This window comes from Hermetia illucens, chromosome 1 (genome assembly GCF_905115235.1).
Source record: "Hermetia illucens chromosome 1, iHerIll2.2.curated.20191125, whole genome shotgun sequence".
NCBI classification, from domain to species: Eukaryota; Metazoa; Arthropoda; class Insecta; order Diptera; family Stratiomyidae; genus Hermetia; species Hermetia illucens.
The window spans coordinates 18767266-18780576 of NC_051849.1; the positions used below are offsets into that span (position 1 = coordinate 18767266).

A 13311-nucleotide genomic window follows, 5' to 3' on the forward strand; every position below is an offset into this window, starting at 1 on the left:
TCACAGTACGCTCTAAAGGAGTCTCGTTTCGAGCACCTCACGAGCCTCTTATATTCACGTTGTGAGTTCCTGAAATTTAACCAGTCTTCATCCTTGTTACTTTTGCAAGCACGATTTAGAAGTCGCCTGGTGGATTTCCTGAGTTTTTGCAGTTCTCGGTTCCACCAAGGAACCGTTTTACCGCTTTGGCCTCGGGAAATAGGACAAGCCTCTTCATAACACTCTAAAAGTGTGTAGTTCAAAGTTTTCAATTCATCTTCCAGCACCAAAGGAGTCCTTAGTCGCCTAGGGAACTGTACTTTATTGCCAAGAAGTTCATTGAACTTTGCCCAATCCGTTTTCCTAGGGTTCCGTCTTTGTACTGCAGACTGTTCGCCCGCAATAGTCAGATTGAATTCTAGATATCGGTGATCTGACAGTGAAACCTCGTCTAGCACTCGCCAGTGTGTAATCAACTCTAACAATTTTGGGGTGCAGATTGTTAGGTCAATTACTTCGCTTCTTCTCGGTCCCACGAACGTAGGGGCGCACCCTACGTTTGCAGTCATAAGACCAGCTGAAGTGATGAAATCAAATAGCTTCTCTCCTCTTGGATTGCATTTGCTACTGCCCCAACAAATATGTTGAGCATTCGCATCGCAACCTATTAAGAGTTCGAGACCACTTGATTCTGCATACGCCACCAGATCCCTAAGTTCTTGCGTCGGTGGAGGATACAAAGAATCATAGGGTAAATAAGCGGAGGCAACTATGATGTTTTTCCTCTTGCCATTTATCTGGTATTGTATGATGACCGTAGCTAAGTCCTGGGAACAATATTGTCTCAGCATAGTTGCCTCTAACCGTCTTGACATCAGGACGCAAGCTCTCGGTCTTATGGATCTTTCGTCGTAGAAGATCCTAGCCCCCTTTACTGATCCAATACCACAGATTCTGTTAAATCGAACCCACGGTTCTTGCACCAAAAAGATATAGGGGAAATCCTGTCATTCTCGCTGCCAACAGGTAGGAGGGAGCTTTGGCATGCTGCAGGTTGATTTGACCAATCTTTATGTTTTTCGACATTAGTCTATTGTCTTATGGAAAACAGTTAGAAGCGTATGCGGCAGTCCGCGTATGACGGGGTTTCCCCCACACCGTACCGCCAGAGACTCGATCCCCTCGTGATTGATTTCTCTGAGAAAAGCCTTACTTGGAAGTACCGCAATTCCCATGTTCTCATCCACGAAAGATCTCGTCTTATCCCGCAGAGCATTCGTCTGTTTTCCACTTACCGCCTTAATTGGTTTGCGGTGTCCGGGTTGCATAGATTCGATCACTCGAACTGGCATCAAGTCGATTTCGTTCACGTCTCTGGCTTCCCTTCCTTCCGCCTGTTCCTTGGAAGATGAAGGAGAAGTTACTAGCAGGTAGGATTCACTCTGTAGTCAATTCCCCAGTGCGTGCCTCCATACGGTGGTTCCGCCCCTGTATGCACTATCCTCCGCGCACGTCTCCATTGTTGGAGAGCGCACCGAAGATGCTGCAATTTGCTCTATGTTGTGTGAGTCGAAGACCATCATTGTTCTTCGCTCTCAAAATGGAGATGATGCCCTACAGTTTCCTGACTGAATTTCAGTCTATATAGGAAAAAGTGGAGCACCACATGGTGACTTCCCCTGAGCACATTCAGACTCTGTTGGTCCAGTTCGAATACCAAGTTGAAGCCCTCCACGTTTGTAGGTTGGTCCTTCCTGGCATTCATGAACTTTACCCTCCAGTGTCCAAAGTTCATCTGGGTACACAAAATTGAACTCAGCATAACCACCAACAAGTTACACAAACTTCAAAAATGGGCTTGGGGCATCCTTAGAGGTCCTTCTGGGATTAGCTCCTCCCCATCTGCATATAAAGATGCCGGCAAGGGGGGCGATCTTCAGAATGTCCGGGAGTATCAATGAGACGAGGAGCGGCTTAAATTGAAGGAAAATTGATATCCTTTCTAGGCGGACAACAAGGTTTTTCTTCGGTAAGAAGTTTGAAACACGGAAGAGCAACTAGACAAACTGGTAGGGTGTGGCATTGACATACGACTTAAACCAGCAACTGATTACTTGGTACACTGACGGATAAACACAACTGGATATTTCAGGCGGAAATATACGGATTAGACAGATGTGACTACTTCAACCTCGAAAGGAACTATCGGAGCCGTGCTTTATTATCCTAACTAGGAGCCAAGCGGAGCACTTAGGTTCTAGCAGGTAAATTCCAAACGGAATGCCTTACCAAACTGAATTCGCTCGGCTCGTTCAATAAGTTCTGGATACTTTCCAGGCCACATTGGGTTAGAAGAGAATAAGGAAGCGGACGAGCTGGCCAAGAAAGGAGCCGCGAAGCCGCTATACGGACCAGAGCTATTCTGTGGAGTCGGAAGAGGGTTGGTGGCTACGATATTAAAAAAATGAAAAGGAACGGCTGAGGAAACTGCTGGCCGAACTTACGGGGATAGAATTTCCCGGGGTGCTCATGGGGGGATACGAACCCAAGCGCTCGAAAGATTGTTTAACCTCACCAGGAAGAGCCTCCTGATCATAGTCCGAATACTCACTGATCACTGAAGGCTAAATTATCACCTGGGAAAGCTAGTTTTATCTACGGACACTATCTGTAGATTCAGTGAGGAGAGTGATGAAACCTCCACACATATTCTGGGACAGTGTCCGACACTTGATCAAAGTAGATTCAGGCTGGGAGAATATCTAATACCAGGTGGCAGGTTGAATCACTTGGTGGAAGACAACATAATAATATTTGAAATAATTAAGATTTGCTTTTTTCTATTCGCTAATGATATTTATTGGTCTGGTACTATGCGCGCCAGTTTTTTCTGATAGATAGCCCGGACTCTTACGGGTTGCTCCGTCCTTTTTATACCTTATATCCTTGCAAATCTCCAATTGTTCCTGTATCGACATGGTGTCAACCGAAAGTTTCTCGAATCAAGGAGAGGGGAGCCAAGTGGGGATTAGCTCTTGGGCTAAAAATTCGGCTCGATGGACCAAATGTTGGTACCTAACACGGCGACCGCTCCAGCCTGCACTAGTTAAGTAGAGACAATTCCCGATTTCCTCTGACATTAGCTATATCGACTGCCATTTGGACGTCAATGACATATTGGCGCATGGGAATTCTGCCGTCCAACTAAATTTATTACACGGTCCCAAGGAAAAAAGGCTAAGTCAGAATTGTAGTGGCATCACAGAGGGTAAGTGGGGCCTTATTGATAGTATTCATTATCATCCTATTTCCTATTCATTTTAAAAGGTTTTCGATTGCAAAATTAGATGTACTTACCGGCAACGACCTTTGACTATCGTTTTAGGACACGATTTTGTTACTGGTATCGAGGGCCCCAAAACACTCATTTTCTACCACTTAAGGCAAATTTCCAACTTTTAAGCTGGACATTCTGGGGTTACGTGAGGTTAGATGGTAGGAACCTGGAAACCACTCCTTGCGGCGTTTTGCTATTATACTCAGGCGGAAGTAATCATGAATCCGGTGTTCCATTGATGCTTACACCACCCGAAAGGCTTGCTGTCAGTACTTGGGAGCCGGTTTCGAAAAATATGCTCATTGTGAGAGGCCAGTCCAAAATGTGAAAAGTTTATATTCTTTATTCTTTTCCTTCAGTCTTTACCTTTTCAGAATCGGGGTTGGTTCGTCCTGGTCGGTTGCGCCATTTTACTCGGTCAATGGCCTGATTTGGATACAGTCACCCGGTTTTCCAATCACCATCCAGCTTGTCAAGTCAGCTTTTTTTTCGGCCAACCTTTTGGTCTTTTCCGTTCGACTTCGATGTTTAGATCAATATTGGCAATTATAATAGATTGTTGTCAGCTGCACTTACGTGACCATACCATCGAAGACGCCCTTCTTGCAATTTTTCAACGATCGTTGCTACCCTTTATCGATCGTGAATATCCTCATTTCAAATAGGATCAAGGCGTGTTGTCTTCATTTGCGTCTCCTGCGCAAAACGCCATTCATTGCCTTTTATATCGGCCAACACAACACAACAACCATAGAGGGCAGACGACACTGCGGTAAATTTTAGATTTGTGACGTTTGTTGATACGTAGCTCACAAAGGATACCAGTTGTGAAATACCACTTCATTCAAGTTGCGCTAATTCGAGAAGTAATTTCATAACGCAGTTATCCATTAGCTGACAGCGTTGATCCGAGGTATTTAAATTGCTCATTTCTGGGCAGGTCACTGTCGCTGTCAGTGATTGGGCTTATTTCATGGGAATCGATCGAACAAAATTCAGTTTTATTCAAATTCAATCTGAAAACGTGTTGCATGAAGCAATCATTCCATTTTTCGACAAGTTGCTCGAAGTCAATCTTGCTTGCCCAGCGTTTAAGCTGGGTAAAACATCATCTGCATGAAGCAGTGTATGGGGCGCTGTACATTGAATGTTCCATGTGACAGTGTCAAGAACAAGAACAAATAGCAGCGGTAAAAGCGCCCTTCCTTGATGAAAACTGACAGAGACACGAAGCGGGTTTGATATGCCCGCCACAATTTCAATTTAGCGTTTCTAATTGTCGTTGAGTCTACATAACGACAAAATCTATGAGCGATACCATGACGGTCTGGTTGTGAATAAAATCGGGCTCAATAGGTTTCGGTGGGCGGGTCACTTAATCCGTATGGTTCAGGATGATCCAGCTCAAAAAGTCTATAAGGGCAATATATATGGTAGAAAAAAAGACGAGGCAGACCCTGCCTGAGATGGAGCGATGGCGTGGGTGAGGACGCCAGATAACTTTTAGGAATATCGAATTGGTGGACCTCTGCGCAAAATCAGAGTGTCTGGAGTTCCTGATTGAGGTAAGCCTAGACCGGATATCGATTGTTGCGCTGTTGATGATGATGATTATGATCATGGTAGGGCAATTTAACCCAGCGCACGAGTTCTTCTGGCATTAAGTGTTGTCGTAAAACGTACCAGATGAGTTCCTGTGGCACACTCTCAAATGCCTCCTCCAGATCCAGATGGTGTTCTACCTTCCTCAATAACCCGATTAAAGAATTCTCTGAGCCACAGTGTTGGATTCCAGTTCTTTACTTTCCAGAGCTTGCGATATCGTCAGATATTGATGATATCTCCGATTTCATTCGTTTTATTGTTGCCTCGACTTAAGTTGCGCTGACAGGTAGAACTGCTCCAAACGTCGGCAATGCTTGCAAAAGTGGAGGATAAACAAATTCAATTAAAATTTGGACAAAATATTTTCACCATCTATCCGTCGCTGTTCGTCGGTCGGTAAGCACACCCCGATATCCCGTGTGTATTCGTGCCGGCTTTTGGCAAGTCGACACAGATCCTGAGTGTCTAATTTATCGTAAAGATCTTTGCAATGGACCGCTCAGGTAATAGCGATCGCTTTTTTTGTTTCCCGTTTATCATTCTTGTAAATTTGCCAATTGGTCAGCGTTTTATGGTCGAGAAACTTCTGGTAGAGGCGTTTCTTTTCACGGACGTTTATTTCAACATCGTCATTCCAGCATCTCGGCTGATGAACCGCTTACCTGGCTTATTGACCCCGAGGTTGCATAGGCGGCTTTGTGGATCGTGTCTTTAATTTGGTTTCACGGTTGTCCCATATTCGTAATGGTCTTTGCTCGTGTAAGTGAAATAATTTCTCCTCTCTTCTCTGGGTGTTTCACTATTACAACCAAACGATGGTCATCCTCGGAGCCGATAATCAGTGTATCTTCTGGGACGAATAGAACAAACATCTCATTATACATGACATTCCACACCACAGCAGGGGACCCAACACCGAGCCCTGTAGAACTCCCCTCGCGCTATAGTAACGTGCTCTTTGAGGCCCTCATTCGGCCCGCACCAGAAAGCCCGGAGGGGTAATTTTCCATCCCCCAGGGGTAATTTTCCATCAGATTCGCTAAATACCCAGTAAAACCTTTGTCAGTCAACGCCATTTGAATTCTGTTCCAGTTGGCCGAGTTGGATACGTTTTTGACACCCAGTGCCAACATGACACAGCAGCCGCCGGAAACCAGTGCGCTTTTTGCGAGACTCATAACCATGCTTATTGCATCCACTCGGTGTAGTGAGCAGGCCAGAAACCAAACTGGCGGCTCGATAAGCCATTGCTATTTTCAACGATGGGTAAGAGTCGGTTGTAGATGATTCTCTTCATCATCTTCCCCAATGTATCCATCGGGCAGATAGGGCGATATGACACTCGGTATCCAGGTGGCTTGTTGGGTTTGGAAATCTTTTGCTTTTTCCACTGGACAGAGAAAATTCCTTCTTTTAGGTACGTCTCAGAATAGAACAGAATGGTAATAAGCGAGGGCAGGTAATCTAGGTTCATCTCCGCAGCATTTTCATTACCACCTAGTAGCCCTCGCCCCAAGGGTTTATACTGGCATGGTCAATCGGGAAGTCCTAGAAGGAGTTTATACTGGCATGGTCACTGTGGAATCCCTGGAAGAAGTTGAAGCACAAGTCAGCGAACCTTGTACGATGCTTATCATCATCATCATCAACGGCGCAACAACCGGTATCCGGTCTAGGCCTACCTTAATCAGGAACTCCAGACATCCCAGTTTTGCGCCGAGGTCCACCAATTCGATATCCCTAAAAGCTGTCTGGCGTCCTGACCTACTCCATCGCTCCATCTCAGGCAAAGTCTGCCTCATCTTCTTTTTCTACCATAGATATTGCCCTTATAGGCTTTCCGGGTGAAATCATCCTCATCCATACGGATTAAGGGACCCGCCCACCGTAACCTATTGAGCCGGATTTTATCCACAACGGGACGGTCATGGTATCGCTCATAGCTTTCGGCATTGTGTAGGCTACGGAATCGTCCATCCTCATGTAAGGGGCCAAAAATTCTTCGGAGAATTCTTCTCTCGAACGCGGCCAAGAGTTCTCAATTTTTCTAGCTAAAAACCCAAGTCTCCGAGGAATACATGAGTACTGGTAAGATCATTGTCTTGTACAGTAAGAGCTTTGACCCTATACTGAGACGTTTCGAGCGGAACAGTTTTTGTAAACTGAAATAGGCTCTGTTGGCTGATAACAACCATGCGCGGATTTCCTCATCGTAACTATTGTCGGTTGTGATTTTCGACCCTAGATAGGAGAAATTATCTACGGTCTCAAAATTGTATTCTCCCATCCTTATTCTTCCTGTTTGACCAGTGCGGTTTGATGTTGTTGGTTGGTTCGTCTTCGGTGCTGACGTTGCCACCATATACTTTGTCTTGCCTTCATTGATGTGCAGCCCAAGATCTCGCCCCTCAAGCCGCCTGCTCGATCTGGATGAAGGCAGTTTGTATGTCTCGGGTGGTTCTCCCCATGATGTCGGTATCGTCAGCATAGGCCAGTAGTTGAGTGAACTTAAAGAGGATCGTACCTCTTGCATTTACCTCAGCATCACGGATCAATTTCACGAGGGCCATCCCCTTGTCTTTGACCATTGTTGATGTTGAATGGTCTCGAGAGTGATCCTGCTGCTTTTATCTGGCCTCACACATTGGCCAGGGTCAGCATAGTCAGTCTTATTAGTTTCGTCGGGATACCGAATTCTGTCATGGCCATGTACAGTTTTACCCTGGCTATGCTATAATAGACGGCTTTAAACTCGATGAACAGATGGTGCAACTGTTGTCCATATTCCAACAGTTTTTCCATCGCCTGCCGCAGAGAGAAAATCTGATCTGTTGCTGATTTGCCTGGAGTGAAGTCTCTTTGGTATGGGCCAATGATGTTCTGGGCGTATAGGGCTATCCAGCCTAGCAAGATAGCGGAGAATATCTTATAGATGGTACTCAGTAACGTGATACCTCTATAATTGCTGCAATGTGTGATATCTCCCTTTTTATATATGGGACGGATAATGCCCCGTTGCCAATCGTCAGGCATTGATTCGCTGTCCCATACCTTGAGCACAAGCTGATGAACCACTTGGTGTAACTGGTCGCCTCCATATTTAACCAATTCGGCTGTAATTCCATCGGCTCCTGGTGACTTATGATTTTTTAGCCGATGAATTGCACGGACTGTTTCTCCTAAACTTGGTGGTGGCAGTATTTGTCCGTCGTCTTCAGGTGGCGGGACCTCCAACTCGCCGATGTTCTGGTTGTTCAGTAGCTCATCAAAGTACTCAACCCATCGCTCCCATATGCCCATTCTGTCGGAAATCAAATTTCCCTCTTTGTCTCGGCAGGATGAGCATGGAGGTGTGTAAGGCTTCTTCCTGCTGACTTGTTGGTAAAATTTCCGCGGCTGGTGCGGTCGCTCCCTGTACTTTTCGAGTTCACAGACTTGTTGGTTCTCCCAGGCTTCCTTTTTCCGTCTGTGAAGTCGCTTCTCCGTTCGACGGAGTTCGTGATAAGTCCCGTGCGCGTGCCTGCGTTCTTTGAGAATGCAACATTGCTCGGTATGCGGCATTCTTCCGTTCCGTTGCTAGCTTACATTCATCGTCAAACCAGCCGTTCCGACTACTTTTGCGGCTGGGGCTGGGTATGTTTGTGGCCGTACCCATGATAACGTTCTTCAAGTGGTTGTGAAGATTATCTGTTGATGCTTCATCTCCAGGTCCTCTGTTGACTGCGGTTATTGCGGCATCCATTTCCTCTTATAGGTGTCGCGGAGGGCAGTGTTGTGGATGACTTCAGTGTTAACTCTCAGCTGATTGTCAGAAGGGATTCTAGGTGGTATTGTTATTCGAGCTCGAAGCACCATGCCAACGAGATAGTGATCCGAGTCTATATTGGCCCCCCTTATATTCTGACATTCATCAAGCCTGAGAGGTGGCGGCGTTCGATCAACACGTGGTCAATTTGGTTGAAGGTGGTCCCATCTGGAGAGGCCCATGTATGTTTGTGGACCGCTTTCCGCGCAAACCAGGTACTTCCAACAACCATTTTGTGTGACCGTGCTAGTTGAATAATCCGCAGTCCGTTATCATTTGTATTTTCGTGAAGCTAGGGGAGCCAGCGTATCGCCTGAAAACGGGCTCCTTCCCTACTTGGCTGTTAAAATCCCCAAGTATGATTTTGATATCATATCTGGGACAGGTTTCGAGGGCTCGTTCTACTGCCTCGTAGAAGGTATCCTTCTCTGACTCTGTAGTCTCCTCTGTAGGGGCGTGAACGGTAATGTGGCTTATATTTCTAAACTTGCCTCGCAAGCGCAGAGTGCATAGCCGTTCGCTTATGTTTTCAAAGCCGATAACAGAAGATTTCATTTTTTGGCTGACAAAGAAACCTACTCCGAGCACATGGTTTACTGGATAATATATGGTGGAGGGCTCTTCTTCAGGAAACCGGTCCCTGTCCAATGCATCTCCTGTAACGCTGTTACATCAGCCTTATATTGGGACAGGGTATCGGCTAGCTGCTCATCAGCTTCATCTCTGTACAGGAAGCGCAAGTTCCATGAAAAAATGTCCTTGTCCTTTGTCGTCCTTGTTCCTTTGTCGTGGTCGGGTTCGTCGTTGTGTTATCCGTCCAGTCCGAGGCTCCTGTTGTGGGTTCGTAACAAGTTGTTTTCCGTGTAGGGTTGTCAGCCCTACCCAACCCCCAACCTGGAGGACCAGTTGGTATAATTTGTCCCGTTTTTAGGCGCGGGAGACTCGCCTTCATCCTTCTCCGTCTGCAGCTTTTCGTTAAGAAAGAGCTCCCAGCGGTCGCCACGTGGAGGTGGAGATAGGGTTTGGTAGTAGAGCTGTTGGTGTTGGTTCTGCAGGCATTTCCCAGGGTTTATACTCCATCGTGGGTACCAATCCACGTTTCGCCCTGGGACCTATACTACCCTTTGACCACTGATGCCACGATGCTTATGCCCTGATAAAATGATATATCACTGTGTAATCCTGATTATCAATACCACTCTTAATCCAAGATCCAAAGGACTGCTTCATTTAATCGTTGGCTATAAAATTCCAAGTGGAGGCTTATATTGATGATGGCTCATAAGAATGAATGATGCAATTTTCCAAATTCGTTCCTAATGCACTCTGTCTCGAATCATTATATGACACATTGCATTACCAGCCCCGCATGCTATTTTTTTCAATGTAATGTCATTCCAGATATTTTGATTTGATTTTAGGTCTGCAAGAGGGGACCCTTTTTCAAAGTACTTGCAAATATGTTTATCCAACTAATCTAAATCTATTCATCCATTAAAGCACTTTGTATCTTTTTTCTCATTTAGACGAAACTCTGTTCGAGCAAAATAAAATAACTTTTTGTATAGTATATGTGCCTTGTTTGGGGATTCCCCTACTTCTATCATACTTTATTATCATACGATTGAGTTAAAGGCCGACAGACGATTTGGTAAGGGTGTACTCTATACACAACTCTAATCCTTTTTGTGATTAGATTATGATTTCTGATTAAGGGTTACAGCACGGCAACTGATAAGCACTTCAAGAGGAGTTGTAGCCTACCTAACAACCAACGTTGTTTGAGTAATTCAATTACAGGATTGGATATCTTCAGCAATATTGTAATATACAATAATTATTATAATATTAGTAGCTTACACACAATTTTTTAGGACGAATAAATTTGGTGGTCCCACTAATATTGTGTTGACTGCGCCAGGAGCAGAAGTAAGCAACTAACCAGCCAGCTTTTGTCGGTGTTCATTGCGAAAACTCTTTCAAAATTCTAATTCTTTCAGCTGGACATTGCATTGTACAATTGCAGTTTTTCGTGTATTTCTGATCCTAGAGAAAATTTAGATTAAATGTTCGCTTACATCGTGACATACTTCGCTATCAAAGGACTTCTATGTCAAACCATTACGAACTACCTTTCTGAAATTGAATCTAACTATCGGTTTCATAGCATTGTTTTCATAGCTCCTAATCGTACTATTTTGGATATCTTCGATATGAGTAATTTCAAAACACCAATAATCTATCTGACCAATGACTGGGAAATGCAGGTTGAGGATTTTCTCGACTTAAATAATCTTTTCGTTGTTTTCATGGCAAATAATGAACTTCTCTCCGAACGCCGAGTGTTCGCTCATTCTAAAAGCATGGTAAGATACGGGAAGGTGCTGGTTTGGAGCTTCCGAGCTGAACAAAGATCAAATGAAAGTCATTTCCAATCTATCTTCGAGTTATATTGGAAGAGATACATTTTATCGGTAAGTTTGGTTTCAAGTAAAGTGAGAGGTTAAATACTTTTATCAGAAAGTTTACCGATTTCCTATTCCTTCTTCAAATCAAGAGAGGTGGTGCTTTCCCTCATCTCCATGTCCCTATTCTTATTCCTCTTCATTCTCCCCTTAATATCTAACCCAAACACTCTTTATAGGTAATCACAGTCAGCTGGCATGAAAGCGGACCTCCTGAGGTTTTAACTTATAACCCATTTCCTCAGTTGAAAGTTACAAGGGTCAAGAGTACACAACACCCGTTCGAAAAGGCTCATCTTAATCTGATGGGTTATCCAATTCGTTCATTTATTGCACAGGATCCTCCGCGAGCATTCAAATACATCAATCGATATGGAAGAAAGATTTATGCTGGAAATGGACTAAACACTGTATTAGCGTTTGTGGGGAAACATAATGGAACCTTTGTGGATACCAACGCCAACCAGAACAAGGACATTGATGATCACGTGCTACATCGTTTAATTGACGACAAAGAAGTCGATATTACTGCACATCCATATCAGTTACGTATAGTTTTTGTATCCTACAGTTATCCTGTTAATCAAGACAAAATTTGCCTTATGGTAAAAGCAGCTCAAGAAATTCCAGCTCCGCTGTACAATATTTTACCATTTGAAGAAACCACTTGGTATTCCATCTTCGGTTCTATTCTGATTTTCCTTCTTGTTCATTTTCTGGTAAAGCTCACATTTGGGAGGGGGGTCGATTTCGTAGTAGATATTACTGATTGTCTCAGAATCATCATGGCAACCATCCCTAAAATGGGTATTTACAGCCGATCCTGGCAGAGTAGAGTTATTTTCATATTTCTGATATATTACGGTGTTATTATCACAAGTCTCTATCAATCAACCCTCACCAGTCTTTACACAACTAAAGTCTATGGAAAAGAGATGGAATCTGCAGAGGATATGATCAAGGCTAACTTGACTATAATGGTCCACAAGAGTAGGTGGTATCTTCTAATTAGCTTCATTGAGCCACCAGTTTTTCGAAAACAGTTTTTACCCGTTGAAACGGATATCATTCAACATCATTGGAAAGCTCTCGACACAAATTACGGATACGTTGTTAGCTCTGAAAAGATTGTTTGGATATTGGGACCACAAGCGTTCTCTAAGCGAGCTTTATTCAGATCACCGATATACTGCTTCTTCCCAATATCACTGATGCTTGGCATGCAGTATCTTTCACCATTCGAAGAGTCCTTGGACAGAGTGATTTTGCAATCTTATCAGGCAGGTTTGCGCGATAAGTGGTTAAAAGATGCTTTTGATCAAAGCGTTGAGGGTGGTTTAACAAAAAGGAAAATTCTGGTAGAGAATAAATATAAACCGTTGATTTGGGAGAATCTGGAATATTTTTGGATTCTTTGGTCTGGAGGAATGATTCTATCCATTGTGTGTTTCTCAATTGAAGTGTGCATTAGCAAAATAAGGAAAATGTCTTTTGTTTGCATTCCTCATTAAGCCATATGGATTTGGGCACACCAGAGCCTTTTAGATTGGATCGTTCTCATTAAGAAACTAGCATCATCAATATGCGCTATGCCTTACAGCAAAAAATGTACTTAAAATATAGAAGGTGAAAAAAATGAAGTTCATTTGGTTTTTATTTTACGTGCAATTGAAATATGTATTTGACGTGAAAAGGACATTTGACAACCCATAACACTCCGCCAATGATGGCCCGAAGTCAGTTTGTATTATATTGGCTGTAAAGGGGGTCAAGCAGTGCACTGCAGGATAGACTGATGCGGAACATAGCTCCCTGAGGCCAACCTATCTCTCTCTAAGGATGAGTTGTCTCTCCTCTGGGACGATGTGTGCCTTTTCAGGGGCCAAGCCTCTCGCCTACCAAGACCGTTAGTGAGTGGTAATAGCCACACCCTGTACGAGGTGACCCTACTATTAACAAAACGCTACGGATCTACACTAATGATAAAAAAAAAGTGGCCACCTACCTGGTGTCGAAAGAGTGTCAAATATTGCCGCCGCATGTAATATTTCGGGGTTTTTCGTAATTTTGCAATGAAGCAGGTATAAAAAGGGACATCAGAACATCAAAGGACATCAGTT

The 13311-nt window shown here is 44.0% G+C and overlaps 1 protein-coding gene across 1 annotated transcript; it reads left to right on the forward strand.

Moving 5' to 3' along the window:
• Nucleotides 1–10792: 10792 nt before the first annotated feature.
• LOC119646645 lies at nt 10793–12702 on the forward strand. The gene is made up of 2 exons (XM_038047158.1): nt 10793–11092; nt 11371–12702. The coding sequence occupies exons 1-2, from the start codon at nt 10793–10795 to the stop codon at nt 12700–12702; spliced, it is 1632 nt and encodes a 543-aa protein (XP_037903086.1).
• Nucleotides 12703–13311: the final 609 nt, after the last annotated feature.

Excerpts from the sequence above, each read along its gene's own strand:
- LOC119646645 (XM_038047158.1), top strand. The coding sequence starts at position 10,793 with ATGTTCGCTTACATCGTGACATACTTCGCTATCAAAGGACTTCTATGT. Across the intron at positions 11,093-11,370 it reads TCGCTCATTCTAAAAGCATG|GTAATCACAGTCAGCTGGCA; the intron begins GTAAGATACGGG and ends CACTCTTTATAG.